The sequence below is a fragment of the Amblyomma maculatum genome, chromosome 5 (assembly GCF_055883805.1).
Source record: "Amblyomma maculatum isolate TAMU_Amacu chromosome 5, ASM5588380v1, whole genome shotgun sequence".
Lineage (NCBI taxonomy): Eukaryota > Metazoa > Arthropoda > Arachnida > Ixodida > Ixodidae > Amblyomma > Amblyomma maculatum.
The window spans coordinates 150860761-150884441 of record NC_139348.1 but is presented as its reverse complement, the minus strand read 5'-3'; the positions used below and the strand labels follow the sequence as shown (position 1 = coordinate 150884441).

The 23681-nt window shown below is 44.7% G+C and overlaps 1 protein-coding gene across 2 annotated transcripts in view; it reads right to left on the bottom strand.

Moving 5' to 3' along the window:
- Positions 1-6687: 6687 nt before the first annotated feature.
- LOC146189970 (glucose dehydrogenase [FAD, quinone]-like) overlaps positions 6688-23681 on the bottom strand; it is a 39300-nt gene continuing 22306 nt past the window's right edge. For both annotated transcript variants that reach the window (XM_084604696.1, XM_084604697.1), the window contains 5 exons: positions 23210-23351; positions 22124-22275; positions 15656-15833; positions 11061-11280; positions 6688-7436 (listed from right to left, as the gene is read on the bottom strand). In XM_084604696.1, the coding sequence (XP_084460822.1) occupies positions 7304-7436; positions 11061-11280; positions 15656-15833; positions 22124-22275; positions 23210-23351 (825 nt within the window). In that variant the 3' untranslated portion in view covers positions 6688-7303. The remainder of the gene's footprint in view (positions 7437-11060; positions 11281-15655; positions 15834-22123; positions 22276-23209; positions 23352-23681) is intronic.

The following is a 23681-nucleotide window of genomic DNA, read 5'->3' as shown; positions in this document are numbered from 1 at the left end:
ACACCAAACACATAGATTGTGTATTTTTTTCGAACGAATATGAAGCGTTCAATTACACCTAACTGATAGATACGCCATCCGGAAGACTTAAAATTTCAGGTTTTAATGTGCTTCCAAGGTGAAAAAGTGAACTTCCAGGCTTTATGCAATATATAATTCAAATTTAAACGGTTGCCACAGCTTTCTGTATTGTCATGGTAAATGCAGACTTTATTAGGCGCATCGAGAGCATTAGGTGTCATGCACTTCATCTTCATCAAGGGCAATGATGCTCAAGCTTTCCCTGTTGCTTAGCTGAAGGATTGACACCTATAAGCAATAATATCCAACGGTTCTTTTATCGCATCTGTGCAAAATACAAGCAAGTGCATTTCAAATTTGTAGGATAATGACAGCGCTAAATCGACTTCAGAATTTCACAAGTTTCAAAGGTCACCTTAAATGTTTGCACATATTATGCCTTGAAACAAAGTGCGTCACTAGCATACGTAATGCTGTAACAATGAAATTATTACAGCTCACAATTTATCTTGCCTATCATTGCTCACACCTTACCCACGCCTCCGCCGCTTCATTGCGTTGCTGTTTAGCGTTGCTGTTTAACTGCTTCCGCGGTAAACGCTCTAAACCTAACTTTCCTTCTGGGTTGCTCACTGCCACCTGAACAAACGTTTTTTTTTTTTTTTTTCAGACATGAAATGAAAGGAAAATCGTTTATTTCTCCCAAAGCATAAACTCTTGAGAGAGGACACAACGAAAAAAGCTGCAAATATACTGCTTAGAGGCCCATTACGCCCACAGTTTTAACAGCAGACACAGCGCGAGAACAAAGATATCAGGAATACGCACAATTACAAGGTAAAAAGAATTCGAAGAGCGTAACATGATACTAAGCTATCACTATTACTTCTCCTTTTCGATAAAATGCAGGACTGATATTAGGGATCATCTGGAAGTATCTTTGAGCGTTATTGTTCTGTTGTGAACGGAGTTAAGGAGTATAGTCAAGTTTTAAGATATTAAGTGGGTATAGTAATTAGTGGGTATATTTTGGAACTGACACAAATATTGTAGATTTGAGTGAGTATCGGTGCTATAAAATCAATTATATAAAGGAACAGTTTCATTTGAAAAGCATCTTTATCTAGAGCCGTACTGCATTTGTAATATGAGAATACAGGTATGACTTCACTGTCGTTTTTGGGGTACATAAATAAGGATTCACGTACAATAGGCGTGGTGAAATTGTAACAGTGAATGTTGAATTATTGTTCATAAATTCAACTATTTTTTACAGCTCACATTACGCCTTTCACCTAAAACATTGAAAAGGCACTGTAAAAATGCCTTTTTTACATTTTAACTCGTGGTTATGTCGATTACGGTGGCATTTGTAAGTGAGGAATTTGGAGACAACCCTAGATTTAAGTAGTTTTTGCCTACTAATTTTTCTTAGCAAATAAGAAGTTCTCGACCGTTGTTTGTTTTTGCGTTTTCGGATATATATTTCTGGAAATTAATCATTATAAATAAGTTTGAACTTTTCAACCAAGGCGTCGCATGCGGCATTGGCATCTGTTAGTACTAGAATATTTCTCAAGTTAGTGTAGAGAATTCGATACGAAAGTTATCAAGAGTTCGAGGGTCAATGCATCAGTAGTAGTAGCAGCCCAGTTTCGCAATGCTTGGAGTGTATTTACATAAAAAAAAAAGCAAACAGGAAAATGGCTACTTCAGTCTGACATCAAGGGCCAAGCGTGTACAGTCATGCTATCGGCATTAGTGATAAGCAAATCAAGAGTGCAAGGTTACACGCGTTGATACAGTGATAATATTTACAAATCTGAAGACATCAAGCTGCTCACAGACGTCACATTGTATCTTAGATTCGGACTGCATGTCAACGCTCACATCACCAGATAAATACAAAATTTGCTGATTCATCGGTGCATGAACAAAACGAGGCGCAAGAACACGAAGACACTTGTTAAAGTCATCTTCAGAGGGTCGATACAAACTGCAAAACGCATATCTCTTACTTTCTACCGTGAGCATGTCTTAGACTGCCGTCGATGTAGTACATTGGGAAATATCTAGAGCTAGCAGAGGCTAAAAACCTAGGATTGATACGCCATCATTTCCACAGATGGGTCTATGTATAGAAAAATAAAAATAAGACTTTCACTCCCACCTTCATCCCTTCCCTTACGGCGCGGTTCAGGTGTCCACAGAGCAAGTGTGACAGATACTGCGCCTTTCCCTTCCTATGAACCAACCAACCAACCAACCAACCAACCAATCAAGTACAAAATCAATTGAGACATCATTGTACACAGTTCAAGTGAAACAATGAGTCAAAAACCAATTAATTCAAGATATTTTCAAAGAAAATATCGTGTGAAGGGTAGAAGGTAAATATATGCAGTCAATATGTGTTTTGCTCAGGCGGAGTGTATAACACTGACCCCAATATCTTAAAGCAGAGACAATTAGGACACGATGGATATATGAAACACAGCTGTGATGATCGGAGTGATTCAATGATATCTCAATTCAGTCGTCAATTGTTCCGACAGTTGAACTACTGTTTGTGCTAAATGTACAACCTGATAAACAGGCACTGCACTCATTCATCTCTGAATAATAAATGAGCAGTTCGAAAGTAGGATTGTGAAACAAGCCTGCTTTCTTCAAAAACAAATGCCAAGTAAAAGAATTTTTATGAGAGTATACGAAGCAAGCAAACAGTCCGTTACACAAGAAAGAGCATAGGAGATTTCTTTTTGGTGTCGGTCAGTGTAAGACCTTATGGTCACGAAAAAAAGTATTAACCTGGTAAAAGGAAAAAAACACGTCGCCAGCGGGCTTTGAACCCAAAACCTTTGAATTTCCCGTCCGGTGTTTCCCTGACTGAGCGACGCCGACTGTTTTGTTTTCTCTTTACTGCATGAGAAAACATCCGAGGAACAGAAATTGAAACCGATGATGCTTCAAATCACTGGGCCGCTTAATGCAAGCTCGCTAAAACCTAGTAATTTCCCACTACAAAAAAAAATGTAAAAATTCAGGGAGGCACACACAAGCATCGAGATGCGGCAGCCAACTAAGCGGCTCTTCCAGGGCAGCATACACTCCCCGCACCAAGACGCACTGCTCTCGCAATAAAGAATTGGGTGATCGTGGTAGTTCAGCATGGCGCTCCATCATTTGACTTTTTCATAAAATAATTACCCCCATTCACATAAACTAATCATAAGGCGCATAAAGGTTCTTCCAATCTTCCAAAAGCGAATACTGTATAGCGTGATTTCGATGTCCTTCTTTAGCGTCCGCTGCAATATGTCACAGAAAACCCAGCATCACGGCAGTGGTCAATATTATCTGCTGCCGTGTTGCTCAGCCGGGTATTCACCGGCAGTGGTACAAACATCTGCACGGCGTTAAGCCATGCCTTAACAGGCAGCGCTGACGTGTACAGTTTAAAAAACGTTTTTGCAGCAGACTGATGGCACGTGCATTTAGCCTGCTTTAATCCGGCAGTGTCACAAAACATCTGAAAAGTTGCTGATACAAAGGTATTGGAAGCAAAGAATCATTAAGAACCGCGGTCTTCTACCTTCTGGATAAGCTATAAAGGTATATTGTAAAAAAAGCATGAAGGGAGGAAATTGAAGGTGTCCGCAACCTCCTTAAAGGAGTCTTGACAGCTGACATTTGAGCATAAACTGATTATTCATTTTCACTGCACACACGATAAATTTTAATTCCTCGCAATGTGAGTTCACTTCATGCCGTAGATATTTTTAAATGATTTTTTTTCTTAATTCGAGAGCAGCTTCCTGGTCTAGCAGTCATCGGCCGCTGACGTCACAATGACATATCATCCCCCATGTCGTCTGCTATTTGCGGTGTCGACTACAAGCCGTGGACGGTGGTCGATGAGAGCTTTTGTATATGACTGGATGTATGCTGCTCGTTCACGCGGCATAAAATACAAGCTAGGCTAGCAATATAAAGCCCATCCACTTCTTTTCACACCAGTTGCACCTTTATTTGTTCATAGGCTACAACTGCGCTGCAAAAAGCACCATGGATGCTACGTCTCCTGGCTGCGCCGGGTACCCACAAGGGGCGCCGACAGCTGCCGGCTACTACGGTCCTGTGGAGCCTCGATGCGCGCACTCCTCTCCGCCGTCGTGCACCTTACATGCTACCCTCAGTTGCTCGCCAGACAGGGTCACTTCGACGCTTCCCATTCAATGTGCACACGATTTGTGATGCAAGCAGTCGTCAATTTGGGGTCCCTACTACCCTAACTATACTCGATAGTCACATGCAACCGCTAACGAGCACTCCGTGAGCGTGCGACTGAAGCGCTCCGTGAGACCGTTAGTCTAAGGGACTAACGCCCAGTACCGCCCAGTTAACCCCACACACTCCAGCGTCATCATTTCTCTGCACAATTACTCAATTCTTCTTCACAATATGTTTCCTCCTTTTTTTAACCAGAACAAAGTGTATGCACAAATTTCGCTCTTGTAACATTGTTTTTCCACAGAAACCAGTGTGACAAATACTGCGCCTTTCCTTTCCTGTGACCCCGTTACTAATTATTATTATTATTATTATTATTATTATTATTATTATTATTATTATTATTATTATTATTATTATTATTATTATTATTATTATTATTATTATTATTATTATTATTATTATTATTATTATATCTTTTTCGCGCTGATCATTCCGTAGACCACATTCACCCACAAAGGTTGCTCAGGCCGATTACAGAAAACATCTATGCGCAATGGTACACTTTCAATGCAGAACTTTTTGTCCTGCATGCGCCACGTCCGGGATCGTGAAACGTCCATCATAATTCTCCTTGTCTACCGTGAGGATGATAGCATCGGGATCGCGAGTGACAGGTACTGCGCCTTTCTTTTCCTGAAACTCAATTACAGAACGCCGGTGAACTTTGATGCGTTCAACGGTACACTGGTTTGTTCAACAAGGGGTGTGCGATGAACCATGCGCAGCAGCAACTTTCAGGCTTCCGCGTTTCTCCACTGCAGATTCTGCAGTGCTCTCGGAATTTTGTAGCGGGAGTAGATGTCTCTCATAGCCTGAATTCCTTTGGGACGGTAAACCCCATAAACTAAACCATACTCTAAGACAGCGGAAATCTGATTACAATTAATGTTTTGCACGTCTTCCTGGTCTCAGTCAGTTATCAGGAATGTACTCTCTTTGTCACTGCTCGTAGCTTAAGAGCTACCTCATTGCAGCAGAAATCGAGAATAACTGGCGTATTAAATTGCGTAATAAAGTTTTAAAGAAATTACGGCGCACATACGCAAAGCATGGGGTGGCAAGTGTTTACGAAAGTGACAAGTATCGTTCAAAAGAACGCTATACAAAATTTTGGTGCCTCCACCACCTTATTGCTTTTGATGCCGAAGTTACGTGGCCAGATTTCCGAGCATAATTTGTTGCTGTTAGCATCAACATGCTTCGCCTGAGCATTAGTAATTTCATTCAACGCTATTCATTTGCTCGGGGTGTGAGCATGTTTGATGGCAAGCGCGATTGCGATTTTCTCAGCGTCCGCTATGCTTCGGCTTTGGACCATGGGGCTGGCTATCTCGTCTCCGAGATTGGTTGTGACGGTTGCTATATCTTCTAGAGCACTATACGGTTGCTACTGCAGCCGCGCGACCTTGGTAGGGGCTACCGTCTGCGTACAAAATGTTTGTTCTCCGTCGTACGACAATTTGCTGAATTTTCTTGGCTCGGGCCTTTCGTCGTTCACCGTCATGTTTGTTGGAATTGGGAGGACATGGTACTCTTCGCGGGTGGCCAAGGATAGCCTGATCCATGATGTGTCGACATTTTCTGTGTGGTGGTGACGTCCCAGCCGCTGAAGGGTTATGATGCCTGCACAGCTGAGGTGCAGACGGCGTTCTTGAGCAGTTATAAAGGCTTCCTTGTGCTCAGCGTACGAACCGAAGGCGTCAAATGAATACAATCTTAAGCGACTCTCAGCAATCCTGCAAAGCGTACCTCAGTGGAGAATTCTGACAAGCGGCCGCACCCATCAAGAGAAATCACACTCCTTTTACACACACCCGCCACAGTATTCTGTGGATCCCGGCACACGAAGGCATAGAGGACAATGAGGCGGCTTACAGGATAGCTCGAGGTCATACATTCCGAGCCCCGCCATCATCCACCTCCGAACCATCGTCTCCACTAACATACAGTGAAATAATAAACTACCATCGACTTTATCGCAGAACATACGCAGATTCCCACAAAGACCTCACTCGTCAGGAAGCCCCTATATGGCGAAACATGCAAGCCTGAACATTACCAACCCAACCCGAAACAATAAGATTTGGCCCACGCAATACCCCCCAAATGCATATACGGCCTGCGGAGAAGTGTCCAACATCCTCCATATAGTTTCGAACTTCTCCGAACAACGGATGTCATACGGTTTACAGAAAATTAGCCATAAGCAGATGGAGGCAAAACTGGCTCGTACAGAGCTTCAGCGCCAGATGATTGCTCAGGCCTGGAGGGCCGCATTCGCCAACGGTTTCCTGGACCCGGGTGAACCATCCGCGTAACTACTTTGTATAAAAAAGTTTATTATCTCTCTCTCATTCAACGCTGTGTATTGAAGCTCTAATTTACGGTGTACATGAGTGGGGTTTTACATGCTGGCACTGGATCCGGGAGGGAATTATTAGAAATAATGGAGCTACATGCGCGCCTAAAAATTGCGAAACGTTTACAAGAATATGCTTAGCAAACAGACCATGACGTCGATAAGCCCATGCATGCAACAGTGTATACCCATTTCACACTTTATGCCTTGCTTCACTCGAAGCATTGGACATTTCCTGTTGCCTTCTTTATTTGCTCATTTTGATATTATGCAAAGGTAAAAAAAAGAAAAGTCGTCCTTGTGCTAGCAAGAGGCCCCTTTTTCAGTTCCATGTACATGCACAAGTTGAAGTGATCTAGCTGCCAAAAAAAGTTAGTCATAAAATGTGAAGTGTACAGCAGGCTTTATTTACAAGACTAAATGTCGAGTCACTGAAGCTTGTAAAGAGCAATACTGTTTTAAAAAATGCCAAACTGTGACCATGAGTTAAGTAACCGTAATGACGTGTGCACATTTAATATAGTTTCATTTCATCTATGAGAGCTTTATACAAAAGTCTATGTTCCTCCTTTAGTCCTTTTGATTGCCACAAATACTGCTGGAGTCGAGTACATCTAACCTACATTATCATTTGTCATCTTCTATGATCATGGCAGCCGCCTTGTCCCCGATCATCAAGACAGGAGCGTTGGTGTTCCCCGTCGTTACAGCAGGCATTACCGACGCGTCGGCCACTCGAAGCCCGGTGACACCTCTCACCCTGCAAGCAAGACATGACGACTTAATTTCTCGCTCCGAAGAAGTGGTTATCTCGGTGGAGTCTCTTAACGTGTTTTACGCAGTGCTAAAGTGTGATGTATTGTCTCGGGAGGACTGAACACTGACGTTTAAGCAATCATCGGAATGAAAGCACAAGAAATTCGTCACTGATTTCTGATTGAGGTTCCTGTACTCTATTAACACATGTCATTCAATCTATTGACTTTTTCCCAGACAGGTGCTGGCAATTCAGATTTACCCTTGTTTTGTCTGATTAGAATTTGTTAGTTACATTAAAAAGGAAAAGTATACTGAGAAAGCTCGCTACTCTGTTTAATTTCTTGAATGCGTTGTTAAGTTATAAAGATACAAATTGTACGAGACTATATTCACCATTTATCCTAAAGCTGTCATCGCACAAAACGAATAGCCACTTTAGGATCTCCAAGTGATCACAATTATTCGAACCATTTCACTACGGAGTTCATCATTGTCTGAATACCTTCCGATGCCCGATGACACCTCTCACCCTGCAAGCAAAACATGACTTAATTTCTGGCTCCGAAGAAGTGGTTATCTCGGTGGAGTCTCTTAACGTGTTTTACGCAGTGCTAAAGTGTGATGTATTGTCTCGGGAGGACTGAACACTGACGTTTAAGCAATCATCAAAATGAAAGCACAAGAAATTCGTCACTGATTTCTGATTGAGGTTCCTGTACTCTATTAACCACATGTCATTCAATCTATTGACTTTTTCCCAGACAGGTGCCGGCAATTCAGATTTACCCTGGTTTTGTCTGATTAGAATTTGTTAGTTACATTCAAAAGGAAAAGTATACTGAGAAAGCTCGCTACTCTGTTTAATTTCTTGAATGCGTTGTTAAGTTATAAAGATACAAATTGTACGAGACTATATTCACCATTTATCCTAAAGCTGTCATCGCACAAAACGAATAGCCACTTTAAGATATCCAAGTGGTCGCAATTATTCGAACAATTTCACTACGGAGTTCATCATTGTCTGAATACCTGTAGGACGTTAAACCCCAAAAATGCCGAAACCATAAACCGAACTGCTAATGTTCTCAGATCAGCTAGAAGAACGCTGTGGATGTGAAATAGATCACATGAGAAATAACATTAACAAACAATGCCCTTTCCAACAGGAATATCGATATAATTCTTTCTTCTGCAACCAAACAACGTTTAGTGCAACTCTATTGACGCTACAAAATCCTTTACTTACAATTTCCTTTTATTGTAACAATTTACAATCTAGCTACAAACTTTACAAACTTTGCGCCGTTTTCATTACTATTCTTTCTTTTTATCTGAAAGGTAAAGTATGCAGGTCAATACTAAACCGAGGCAAACCCAGTACACGTCTCTACAATTCTGTATCTTCAAATATTAAGCACATCTCATCTTATATGTGATAATTTCGCTCACACTGATAACTAGATCTGCAAACCCAGCCTTTTACCAACAGGGTAAACCTTGCTAAATCCTGCCTTCAGGAAGGAGATAAGGTTACAATGCATTCTTTTTTTCTTAAATTCGTCAGAGCAGCACACAGTTCACGAGGATCAATCCGATTTATGATATACAAGTAATAAACAATTTCTCTTTTATGAACATAATTGCACATTAGCACATTAGCCGAATCAAATTTGATATTTAAATTCGCACTGCAGAACATACAACAAAGCTTTCCTTTAAATAAAGCATAAAACTTGTGCAATAATAAACCGCGGGCGCTTAAGTGACGGATGAAGAGGTGTGTTTATCTCAGACGCGTATACATAATATACGACTGACGTGATTATTCTTATGGAAGATTAATTTCTTGGTGGCCTTTTGTTCTTAATATTTAATGATTTCCTATGTGTATGCGCCACATGTTTAACTGATTTTATTTATGTGTGCGAATACATCCTAAGCACAGATTCTTGTCTGAAACCCTCATGAAGTAATCGCGATACTGACAGCGACAACATATTTTTCCGCCAGAACAATATGTTGTTCATAAATCTCAATCGCTCCCTCGCTTTGCCGTTTTCTGTTCACAACACTCTGTTCGCAAAGTTGACTTGTTAGACATGGCTCACGTCCACACTGACTGCATCTGAACATGCTCCGATTCCCATAGTGTAATCTGAATAGCAATCAAAATTCTGCATACTAAATTTAACTTAAAAATGCATGCTTCGTGAATTCAGTTTTCTTCCAAATTACTCATTGCTGCGATTTACGAAAAATAAGTCGCCCTCAAATGTTAACTAATACCCTTTCCTAATTTCCATTACATGACGTTTTATTCCCAAATTATATTTTGTATATTTTTCGCACCAGTAAGCTAAACTTTGTATAGAAACAGATGTTTTCTGCTACCCCTCTAAACCAAATGTACATTGCAGATGCATTTGCTTCACTGAAAATAAAAATCTACACCCAGACCTTTAAAACATTCACGGTTCATTCCCATTTTCGTGTTCTGCTGCGCACAGAAATAAAATCTAGTAACATATAATCAGTCAACTAGCATTATGGCCTTGAAATTGCGTTATGTCGCTGTTACAATAGCTTTAATTGCTTACAAGTTATATTATTTTTCTGCAGTTTATATCATTATAATTCGTTATCAACGTATTCATGCTCTTTAGTGAAGAAATAGCTCGGGGTATCATCATGTTATTCACCAGAATCTTCAAATTTGTCCTTCATTTTTGTACAATTACTATTACTATCGATGCTACTTGGCTACTACTGTCTATCCCGAACAGCTCACTCCACGTACAGCAGTTAGGATATTAACAAGTAATTTTTGAAAATACTTCTGGGTACGCTCTTGTTCTGCACTAATGTCTTCATAACCACTGCCTATTCCTCCTACACACTCTAAATTATGATGTATAAATTAGTTAATGTTCTCTATCTTGCTAACTCATTCGATCATATATACTTTATGAACTTTGCTGTAATAACAATGAGGGCCAAGAGCTCTGCACAACGTGGCGACTGCCGCAAACAATTTTAATGTCCGCATTTTTGTGTGTAGTCCTCCAGTTAACATCGTCGGCATGAAGAGCCGACGAATAAACTAAAATTCATTGTTAGTAACAACTTTCAAAACTCAAGTTAAAAGGAAAGTAAAGACCACGAAAAAAAAAGCTTTTCAAAGTACTTCTACCTTTTTGTACTCAGCTCCATCAATGTCCGTTCCACATCTTAGAACTCTGCCACAAAATACGATACCTGTTACATTAAACGCGTAGCTGCCTAAGCGTAACTCTATTTTATTCTTTCGAACATAATATTTCTGTATTTTCCATAATATTTTAGTTGTCTTCCTGACTTTATCTTCAAACCAAACCTCTGCAACGCACAGCTTGCTAGTCAAAGGAGTAGTCCACTGTTGCCACAAATTTCAGTCGATCAACAGGCCGAGAATTCTCGAAACACTTGCTGTGATTGTATCCAAAATAGCGAAAACAAAAATTACCGCGAGCAAGCAGGCCGTACAGAAAAACGGTATTTGTAGGCATTTTTTAAAAGAACCAGCCATTTTTCATACGCTCATAATTAAGGCTTTCAAACTCAACAAACGGACTTTCAGTGTGCATACCTGAGCCTCTCGTCGACCACTGCCGTCGTATGGTTGCCCATGGCGCATGTGCAGCAGACGTGCATAGCGGGGAAAGCTGTCTGCCGGACGAAGCAGTCGAGGTAGGAGGGACTCCAGATGGGGCCGTCGCTCGCACATGGCGGGTACGGCACGCCCCACACCTCGGCCCCGATCTCCTTCATGGCGTCAGCTTCCAGAAGCTTCTTTATCCTTTTAATTCCTGCAAGGTGAAACACAAAGGTAGGCCCAGAAATGGTAAAGCGTGCAGCTTAAACAGTCCGTGATGTGCGATTTGGTTCACAGCGATGCGTCAGGATCCGAAGTATAGGGCCACACTAACGTGTATTCTGCCTAGTATCCATCTTGGATACATAAGACAGAGCCGGCATCGAATTTGCTATTCTTCGGGTGGTGTTCACGGAGACATGCAATGCAACATATTTGCTGTCATGAACACAACGCGGAGAAAGTACTGTTCATATCCATAAAATACAAAATCGTCCAAACTAATTTTGGCACGCCATCATTTTCTTTCAATTCTATGGGGCAATTCGACAGAGGGCTTGCCGGCTTCTGTAATGACTAGGCGAGATGGGGCAAGACATCAAACGGTAACGGTGCCAGCTAGGAGTATTTGTGAGTCATCATCTGAACAACGGGCGACCGAGGATGGCCAGATCGTTGAGCTCTGCATGCTACAAATGATGCACTTAATTTTCTGCTGTGGTTAACACATCTAGAGCACTTCACGGGCCTGAATCTTAGACATGATCCCGACTCAAGTACGAGCGCGGCCCCGGACTCCCTGCTTCAAGTCAAGGCTTGACTCGGGCCTGTTAGAACAGTAATTTGAAAGGTAAGTTGTCAGCGTAAGCAATTAGACTCCCAGTACTTAAATGAACAGGCCGAAAAATAAGCTGAGATCGCAGTAACGCCTAAATAAAATGTCTCTTTTTTAAGCACAAAAGGGAGCGATAACGAGGCGTGTTCATAACCGTTGTCTGGAAGAAGAAGCATCTACATACGGCATTCCTGCAAAGCTTATTAAAGAAAATGTTATCTTAGGACCCATACTATGCCGGCTGTTCAATCATTCCCTGCTGAATTACACGTACCCGTCACCCTTAAAGGTAGCCCGAGTTACCCCTATATTTAAAGATGGTGACCCTTCTCACCCCTCTAGTTACAGGCCTATTTCCGTACTTAACGTTATTAATAACATATTTGAAAACATTCTGTCCAAACGTATTCTCCTTTTTTTTTTGAGAAATATAATATTATCTGTCCCCACCAACATGGATTTCGCCCAAAGCACCCTACTAGCTCAGCCGTCATTACACTCACCCAGGCAATTAACAAAGCCTTCGACACAGTGAACCACGGCCTCATGCTTAATAAATTAAGAATATATGGATTTCGTGATAGGGTGCTCGACTTTTTTTCTAGTTACCTAACTGATCGCAAACAATTTGTCTCAATGAATAACCTAACATCAAATGTGCGGTGCTTATACACAGGAGTACCGCAAGGATCAACACTCGGTCCGTTACTTTTCTCACTTTACGTCAACGATTTTCCTCAGATATTATCCTCAGCCAGTGCTCTCATGTATGCTGATGACACTGTCATTATCTTTACTGCTTGCCATACTGCCGAACTAGAAAGCATCGCAAACACAGAATTGAAAAAAATTGCAGACTAGTATCTCGCGAACAAATTAACATTGAACACTAAGAAAACTAAATGCATACTGTTCCATTCACGGAAAAAATCACTGTACTCGAGTGATATTAGATTAACTATCAGTCAGACCCAGCTTGAACCAACCACTGTCTTTACGTACCTTGGAGTGACCCTAGATAACCATTTACATTGGCAACATCAGATTGACTTCATTTGCACGAAGATTGCATCGGGTTGCTATGCTCTGCATCAATTTCGCCAATATTTTGATGTCAATATTCTGAGAGTTCTTTACTTCACATTAGTACATACTCACCTGTCATATTTGCATTGAGTCGTGGAGTTGGACGCATAATACTTACCTAGAACCCATTAGACGTTCACTAAAGCGAGCACTTAGAATAATCTCGTTTTCAGACTACTCTAGACCCAGCAAACCACTATTTATTAAACTACGCGTGCTGCCTTTTGACCCGCCTCGTCAGAAAACCACTGCTGAATGTATTCACAAAATAGTAAGTAACAACCTCCGCTTTGATATATCTATATTTAACATCCCGTCACGTGCAACCCGAAGCCACACTTACGGAAATTTTAATTTACCCATAAAAAGAAACGTTTATGGTGAGCGTATGCTGCAGTTTACGGGCGTCAAAATCTGGAATTCTCTACCCTGTGACGTAAAGCTTGCCAAGAACTTTTCCATTGCAATAAAAGAATACTACCTCAAAATGAATGAAACACTTTGAGTTCAAACTTGCACTTGCCTACTGTAACTTTACATTGTTCGCCTGGTATTACCCATGTAACCCCTACATATACCTGTATTTTATCTGATGCGTTATTTCTCCGCGACATGTGACATTATGTATTGTCATAGTGTGGTGACATTATGCATTCATCTTCCTTTGCTTTAATTCTTGTATAAGTTCTACGCGCTTTTGTTTGATTTGTGAGGTTTTAGTTTATATTTTCTTCTCTTCATTGGTAGTTTTACGAATGTATAAGCGATAACTAACTTTCTTCGTGTTTATTGTAAAGTTCCTGCTTCTGATGTCTCTAACTTTGACGATTGGGTGCCTGCGACCTGTGTACTTTTTCCATTGGACCCTTTACTAGCCGCTGGCTATTGGTCCAAGCAGTGTCTGCCTATTTTCCTGTAGCGCACCAAAAAAACAATAAAAAAAAACTAGGAACTACCAAGAGCCTAGTCAAGTGGGTTGCATACGCACGTAACAAACTATTTAGCATTTCCTCAAGAGTTATACTCCATCATATTTAATGGCCCGAGATGTCTAAAAATCATTCGTCCTCCCAGCTACTGGACTGACAGTTTGGTAAAAACATGGCTTCACTGGTTTAATGCGCTGCCGATTAGGTCGCGTTTCGATAGTGACGAAAGAATGTAGGGCTTTCGTAAGTCCCAAACCAAATCGGCTGGCTATGACGCACGTTGTAGTGAAAGTCTCCGAATATTTGACCACCTGTGTTATTTAACGTGCACTCAAACCGAGTGGAATACAGATGCCATGCTCTCCATTGCAAAAGAAACGCGGCCGCCGCAGCCAGGCTCAAGGCCGGATACCACTGCTCAGTAGTTGAGAGTATTGATTAAGCACTGGGAAACCGCTACCAGAGAATAAGCAACTATCCCAAATTTTAACATTTTTCGCACACATGACTATTTCATCGGCGTAGCTTCTGTAACGTGCCAAACGTACATCACCCTACAATAGTGAACCAAAATAGGGCAGCGGCTATTGTGTGCGGGCCTAAGCCCGACCGGGGTCCAGAATACGTATTTAGCCGAAGAATGAGCCCACGCCGGGTCAGTGCCATTGTTCACCGAAGGTATTGTGCACGGTTAGTCCGTAGCAGGTTCACATGCATGTAAATAGGAAATATTGTTACGGGCGAGGAAGAAGAAGCAGGCACTGGCGTGGGCGAGCGCGCTCCCGCTAGGTCCGCAATCTTTCATTGAACGTCATCTACTATCGCCATCTGTCATATTTTGTTTCTTTTCTTCATCGGCTTGCCGCTTCGTAACATTTTGATTGGAGGCGCGGGGTACGTCATCATCACTTGACATTCTGGCCCGGAGCTTCGGCGCCCACTGTCTTTTTGCGCCGTCAGCAGCGGGTTCCTAGGACGATGCATCGCCTGGTAGTTACCGAGCCGGTCGAACCCGACGCGACGCCCGCAAGACACGAAGAAAGATAGTAACCTGACGTTAAGACCTCACATACCCGAGAAGCCACCAACACGCGACCTGACCTGACCTGTTATGTCGTTTCCTCATCGGCTTGCGCCTCGTAATAATATCACTTTGAAGAGCAGGGAATTCTTAACGCACACCGTAACTGCGAAAAGTGTAGCGCTACTTTTCTCCGCGAGTGCCATGAAGAGGCTCCCGGCGTTCTCGAAGTGAAATATATTGCTCGCGAGGTTCGCTCCGTATTACTAAACCCCGTAGGAGGATCCCTAGCAAAATGCAATTTCTTCCGCGCTCAGTGGGTGCAACTAGCCTCGGACCTATGCATAGGTCGGTAAGGCAGAACGTTTTATTCTTTCCTTTCAGCATTGAAGCCTGCCCTGCGCTATAGCAATTTTTTTTTCTTCGAACGTCCGCTCAAGAAGGCTTCAATGAAGATTCTCTCTCTTCACTTCACATGAAATCATGTAGCACCAGATGTAACGATTCGTATCATCTTGACGTGACATAGTAAGAAATGCGATGTGCGACTGTTACGAGAACTCTAACACGTACAGCTCGGCACAGCTTCTATTTTTGATGGCAGCAGTACCATTACGACAGCCGTATTTAAAAGCTTGGCAATTTCCAGCTGCCTGTAATACCGTGTCCAGTTGCCGGTTATTATTTCAAGAGAGGGCACCATCAATTTGTCACGTACCTTTAACGGTCCTCTTCACGTCCTCCTTCTGGGACAGGAATCGAGGATCGATGAGCGGTTTGCCTGAGGGCTTCGTCGCGTTCAGCGACACGCTGCCTCGAGACTTGGGCTGGATCATAATTAGGGTGGCCATAAAACCATTTTTGCCTTCCATCGGCTTGTAGTATTTTTCATAAACCTGGAAATGTGCCAGAAATATATTCGACTAATGAAGAATGATTGCAGATGCAGCATCCAGACTTTCCGGCTAGGCGGCGAGATCATAGACAGTTCAAGGCAAAGAGGTAAATTTAATGAATAGATATGAATCCAAACAAATATAGAGTAATAGATAGGGATCATACCTTCAGGAATACATTTGCAAGAGTGCTAACGTTTACGCTCACCGTCCGTGGTAACGCGACTAGAGCAATATCTGGCGGTGGTCGAAGGAAGTAGGCAGCCGACGTGTCTTTTTGTAGTTGCGGGATAGGGAAGAGTTTCTCTAAAAGCTACCTGCTCGATGATCTAGACCCAGACAGCCAGACGTCGCCCTTTAGCAGCTGAGGGTGCTCGGGTTACGGCCTCAGGTGTTTGTGTGTATCAGTAGAATAAATGTGGACATGGCTAGAAATACATGGTCAAAGTCCGCCCACAAGCGCCGTGCATCGTGGGGCGGAAGACACGGTAGGAGCTGCTAGAATAATTATTAATCACAATTCATTTCCTGCAACAGTTTCACTGTACAGCCTCAGAAATTAACTACGCTAGAGCTAAGGAGAAAAATCATGCACGGTGCTATACACCAGTGTCTTGCTGGAGCATAGTTTCCTCTTTTAATTGCCGTGCTTCCTCCAATCGAGAGACGGGAGGATTCACGTAAAAGCATTCCGGCCCCACCCTTTCTTTGCTTGGTTTTTTATGCTCTTTATTTTCGTTGCTTTACCTTAACTGCGCATATAAAACTGATTTCCGATGAATAGGAATCAATTGATATTTTACGCTATCTCAGGAGGACTTTCCGCCCTAGTTAGTCTTGCAACCAGATTTGGCAATAAAACAAAATCGGGCATAAAAACCTACCTACGCTATTCGCGTATATACTTTCATTTTTTTCTTTCTACAGGGTCTTCATACGCTGTAACCTTCAGAAGCGACCACATGCACAACCATTTTCTCAGCGCACTTTCTTTGACAATGGCGTCTAACATATGCATCGACTTGCCGTCATGAATAGAAATCGCATGAACAGCCCATGCCACCCGAGCATCCAAGCAAACTGTAAATGCCAGTTAAAACCTTCCGAACTCTGTCCAACCTTTATGGGGCACGGTATGAACCACCGGCGTTTCAACAAAAGATATCTTCACTTCCTTGACAAAAAAATGACCAAAGCATTCGTAACAAAGCCATTAGCTGCAGGCAATGGAACCCGACATCTCTGAGCTTTCGGGGCTCCTGGGCCTTCCGCCGCGGACAACTGCGGACTCGGAGTCGCCGCAACCTAACCGCTTGGAGCTTGGCACAAACACGGACGCCATGAGGGTCCATGAGCAGATTGTTCCGGCAATTCTGGATAAAGATAACAAGATTGGTCCCGGAACCCGGGCAGTCCTTTTGCCTCTGGTCTGTGCCCTGTACCGACACATTGCGCACTTCTTTGCGTGTGCGGTCGCTGAGCTGAACCATTCAGAAACGCTCCGGACCTCTTTGGCGGCGCGAGAGCATGAGCTGGGTGTCCTCCGAATGCGGCTTTCTTGCGGGACTACCCAGGACACCACTACTGCGGCGGACCTCTGCGACGTAAGGCGGCAACGCCAGGTCCCTCGGACGTATGCTACCACGTTGAGCGGCGTTTCGGAATGTCATCAACAGACAGGCGCTGCCATTGCAGCTCCTGCTGCGACCTCTCACCCGTACAGGCCTCCTCAGCCTGGAGACTCCTGCCCGGATCCTCAGCTGCACCAGATGTTCCTAACTACTGTTGCACCCTTGGACAACGTTGGCAGCGAGGCGGCGGCTCTACTCAAGGCGAACATCGATCCAGAAGCTGAGGGAATCGGAGATGTTACTCTCAGGGCCTCTCATCGCGCCCTGACGGTTACCTCCAGGGACCCTGAGGACCTCGACCGTCTGAAGTCCGCAATCTCACTGATCGAGGCAACGCGGAATTCCGTGAACGTCCGAATTCCCAAGCAACGGAACCCGCACGTACGACTGACTGGGGTTGACCCCGATATAAGGCCAGAGGAGCTCATCGCGGCACTCAATCATCGGAACCACGCTCTTCATCTGGACCCTTCTTCCTGTAAGGTCAGACTCTCTTTTGCACAGCGCTCCGGACAGTTTGTTCATGTTATTGAAACTGACCCACCCGCTTTTGCCCGCCTCTGTGCGGCGCGTCGTGTAACCATCGGTTGGACTTCCGTCGAGGTCCGAGAGGATCTGCACGTTCCCCTGTGCACTTTTTGTGCGCAGTATGGCCACGCTTTGAAGAAGTGCAAGCTCAAGAATGACCCTTCGAAGGCGTGTTGTACCCGTTGTGCGGGGTCACATGCTTTGGCGGCTTGCCCTCGCTCCGTCCGGGACCCCAACATTAAGTGTGCCCCTGTGCTGCCGCCGGTCGCCCGTCGAATCATCACGCAGGACATGAGTCGTGCTCTATTTTGCACGAACGTTCGTACAAAATCCGCGCTCGAACTCAGTATGGGCCCTAGCAGTCAGGTGGCCTCGCGTCCCTTGCCCGTTGGCACCCCACACCGTAGCACGAACATCGAACACATAGAAATCTGGCAGTGGAACTGTAGGGGCTTCAGACGGAAACAGGGTTTGCTGAAACAATATCTCTGCACCACCCTCATCAGACCTGACATTATCTATTTGCAAGAGGTAGGAACCGACAGGTCACCGACGCTAGACGGCTACTACACCGTCCGCCAACCCCACATGCCGTCGGTTGCAATCCTCGTCGCAAACGCCATTACTGTAATCGAGCACTCCTTATCCGAACCGGACGTTGAGCACTTAGCGATAGAAATAGTGCCTAACAAACGAAGCCGAAAGAGTACATTCGTCATCAACATGTACAAGCCGCGACGACCCGCAAAGGCCGACTTCACCAACCTCCTTTCTGAAGCCACCCACCTGGCGCAAGCAAATCAGCTTGTCGTGGTCGGGGACTTCAACGCGCCCCATCGGGACTGGGGCTAACAGTCAAACTCAGCCAGAGGAGTGACAGTTGCGCAAGCAATAGAAGCCCTCGGATTGGAACTCCTCACCGACCCTCTATATCCGACAAGGGAAGGCAACAGCGTCTCCCGTGACTCCTGCCCGGACCTCACCCTGATCAAGAACGTTGCTGAGGCTACATGGACGAACCTAGAAGAAACCCTGAGAAGTGACCACTGCATACTACGCGTATCCATATCATCTACCAAAATCCGGAGGGATCTGGGCGCTGCCCACATCACCGATTGGCCCAAATTCCGCAACGCATACGTCCCATCAGTTTCAATTCAGTCCATACAGGACTGGAGCGAAGACATCAGACAAGCACACAAGCAAGCCACCGAAATAATACAACGCACACTGGAAGCCTCAGAGGTAGACCGCCATCTTCTCAAGCTATGGCAGAAGCGCAGCCGCCTGGTGAGGCGATGGAAAAGACAGTGCCTAAATAGACTTCTCCGTCTGCGGATTGCGCAGATCACGGAGGAAGCCCAGACATACGCCACCAACCTAGCACAACAAAATTGGCAACAATTTTGCGTATCATTGAGAGGAACGCTGGGAACGTCCCGTACTTGGACAATCCTGCGGAACCTCATTGACCCCTCTAAATCAAAATCCGCATCTACATGGACCCTGAAGCGAATTGCTCACCTTTTTCCAGGGGACGACGCCACGCTGCTTCAAGCTCTTAAGGAGAAATATATCGGCACCAGCCCAGCTCCTCCTTGCTCTTTGACCTACTCGATGCTCCCATTTCTGAAGCCGAGGTGTATGCTGCAGTTCGATCATGCATGCACCCGCAACACGGCGGCGTGAACAGACAAGATCAGCAATGCCATGATCCGCAACTTCAGCAAGGCACAAATCAGCGAGCTCACCAAGTATTTGAACGACTCGCTGTAGGAGAAGAATGAAATTCCCTCTGAGTGGAAGCGCTCGGAGATAATCGTAATTCCAAAACCGGGCAAGAAGCCGGCGGTCGAAACGCTACGACCCCTATCACTCACCTCGTGCCTGGGCAAGCTCTACGAGCGAGTCATCCAGACGCGACTTCAACACTACATAGAAGATAACGGCCTCTTCCATCCCTCCATGATCGGCTTCAGATCGGGCCTGTCCACTCAAGACGCTTTTCTTCTCCTCAAGGAGGAGGTACTTTCTAACATTCCGAAAGGAGGCGAGCACCTCATTATGGCGCTATATCTAAAAGGCGCGTTTGATAACGTGTCTCACAAGGGAATCCTATCCGAGCTCAATAACCTAAACTGCGGCGAACGCACCTTCCGATACGTCAAGAATTATTTGTCCAACCGAACGGCAACGATAGGAATGGGTGACATGAGATCGGATCTTCAAGACATGCCAAACAAGGGCACGCCACAGGGATGGGTCATCTCCCCACTCCTCTTCAACATCGCCATGATTAGAATCGCAAGGGCTCTGCAACAGGTTCCGAACATTGGATACACCCTGTGTGCTGATGACATTACGATCTGGACAACCACCGGCTCTCTGGGCCAGAAGAAGAAACACTTCAAGCAGCCGCAGCCTGCGTGGAAACAGGGGCCTTTCGATGAGGGCTCCAATGCTCCCCAGATAAATCTGAAGTCATCCGCATACGTGGGTACCACTATACATCACCAGGCAATCTTAGCATCCTCCTGCATGGGGTCCCAATCCGGGAAGTGCCACTCATACGAATCCTGGGTCTCTGGCTCTAAAGCGATAGAAAAGTAGACCACGTGCTCCACCTCCTCAAGAATACAACACAGCAGATCTCTAAAATGATCCGCCGGGTGGCCAGAAACAGGAAAGGCATGCGGGAAGAAGACACGATCCGTCTGGTGCAGGCGCTGGTCATCAGTCGCCTCTCCTATGGACTACATTACCTCACCCTGCTCCGAAGAGATCTCAACAAAGTAAACGCAATGATACGTGCAGCTTACAGGAACGCGTTAGGCCTCCCACCATACACCTCCAACGTCAAATTGGAAGCTCTTGGACTGCACAACACATTTGAAGAAATTCAAGAGGCTGTCCTTCTGTCCCAAAGGGAACGCCTTCTGTCAACTGAGACTGGCCGGCTCATTCTCGAGCGCGTTGGCTATCCTTCGGACGTACAAGCTATACAGTCAACGACTAACATTCCTGTTCCGTACCGGGCAAGAGTATATGTGTCCCCGCCCCCAAAGAACATGTCTCCAGTCCACAACGAAGGCAGAAGACACGCCCAAGGGAATTATCTTAAACGTGCAGTGGAACGTAGTCCGAAAACTGTCTATGTGGATGCCGCTCTATACGAGCATACATCGAACGCAGCAGCAGCCGTGGTGGTGGGCTCTTCATACACAGAAGTCTCCAGCATGTCCATCCCGCAATGTACTATCACAGAAGCGGAAGTGGCGGCGATCGTGCTGGCCATTACCTACGGAGACGCGACCAATCGAGAGCTGCACGTAATCACCGACTCACAAGTGGCGTGTCGGCTCCTTCTTGCAGGCAGAATACCTAAAAAATTAGCTCGCTTCACAACTAACCCATTGGCTACAACCTCACAGCTCAAACATTAGATCACTTGGGTTCCGGGGCACTCTGGATTGGAAGGTAATGAGGTCGCGGATAGGCTAGCTCGAGGTCACACAAACCAACGGCCATCAACCCGATCTCACAGCCAGCATTCCTATCCCAGCGACTTACGGCGCGCGACTTAAGTACCTACGGGAACAACGTAGGATTTATCCCCCTTCACACAAGGGTCTAAATGTACAAGAAATGCGGGAATGGAGACAGCTCCAAACCAACACTTACCCCAACCTACATCAATAGAACATAATGTTCCCAGAACACTACACAGACATATGCCCTTGGTGCAACGACCAGCCCACCGCCCACCACTTCACATGGGGGTGCACAGGCCCCAAACCTGCACACATAAACATGCACCATTCGGATGCGCAGTGGGAGGTTACTCTGCTTTGCTCTGATCTAGAGACCCAGCTTAGGCTGGTAACTCAGGCAAGAGCGGCAGCCCAGGCCACTGGGGTCTTGAAATGAAGACTCCACTCACTTCCCTCCCCCCCCCCCTTTTTTTTCTTTTTTCCTTTCTCTTTTCTTTTTCTTTTTGAAATAAAGTTTTCTCTCTCTCTCTCTCTCTCTCTGCAGTCAATGATTGTGATAATGGTGTTGACATCTAATAAAGTACCTTTGCTACCATAGCAGTGATTCAGTGGGCAATTTGCTTGATGGTCCAAAACTTACTTCCTCAGAAACTTGCGGTGGCTTCGGTGGCGTGTAACCTGGAAATAAGTCTGTAAGCACGGCCTGGATGTCCGGGAAATCGTCCGCATCCGCTCCGCTCTGGCTGCTTGTGAAGAGAATCACTTCAGTACCGCCCGGGATCGCCAGAACGCCTGCGAAAGAAGCACATCTTTGTAGAAATGCACACACAAGCACACCAACAAAAAACAACCAGACTGGCATACATTTTCATATTGATTATTCATAACAAGTAGCCATATATTGTACACCGATAAGACAAAACACGACATGGCAGGCAGAAAATAAGGTGCTCGTGCACCATTACGAATTCCGACGGAAGAAAGGTTTATTGCCAGTCATAGGCACGTATACATGATGCTACGTGATAGTACAGCGAGTCGTCGATTACCGACCTGAAATCTTTCACATAGCTATGATCAAAGACGTATGATGTGTGATGTCAGACGAATGGCGCAAAAATGGCTGAAAACTTGCTCATATGCAACATCAACACTATTCACAAGATATATTTCTCACGCGCTCATTCAATAACATCCGTATTTATAAAAAAGCGATAATCATTCGCTCATTAAACACAGGTCTTGCCTACTCCTTGAAATATTAGGTGTTAGAACTAGAGCCAACATTACAAAACAGAATTTGGTCTCTGGCCCTAACAGCCGCATGGTTAAGGTATTTTTACTTTAAACTAAGACCGAAATTCTTTGAGCAATGCACTCACAAGTAGTGCAATGCTCAAAATACAAATCCATGCCAGACAGAAAAAGGCTGCTCAAAATTACATGTGCTACCCTTCAAGCCCAGACGAAGACAAGTCCATCTGTCGAAACGTTGGCTCGACCTGCGAACTGAGGCGTACCCCCTTTACCCTTGTTCAGTGCTGCTTCATACCGTATACACCATCTCCTTCCTCTCGTTCTACCATGTGCTACCCTTGTAACGCACATAGCATAGCAAAAAAAGCACCCATCTAACATCACAGTGCGAAATGCCCTATGGCGAGGGCTCCCGACACTAATATAGAGAGGAGACACCTGGAGAAGCAAGTGGCTTGTGCTTGCGTACCTGTCCTGTTGTAAGTGTACTGCAGGAGGGTCGCGAATTTGAGGAGTCCCACCTCGTCCCGAGGAGTGGTGACAACGAGGCCGGTGAACACCACGTGGTCCTGAAGGCCCCGCCCCACGGGAAGGTCAGCCACGACGGGAATCTGTCAAGCAGAACAATGGGTTTACAGGTACTACAATGGAAGCTAAGTAATGAAGTTTTTTTAGCAAGTCAGAACAAATAATTTAGTCCATTAATTTAATCATTTCATCTTCCTTCATTGCATAACCATCTGATGTCATAATTCGACAAATATTGTTCGTAAAAGAAATCATAGCAAGTGACATAAAGTGAAAAACAGTCTTGCTTGCTATTGGCGGAGTTTGGCACTGCTACTTCAAATTCATTGTTGGAATCTGCGCCAAAATGATCTCAACCCTCAGCTCACGTCCCGTTAGAAGCCGTATATGTGAACTAAAGCCATCGGCGAGTT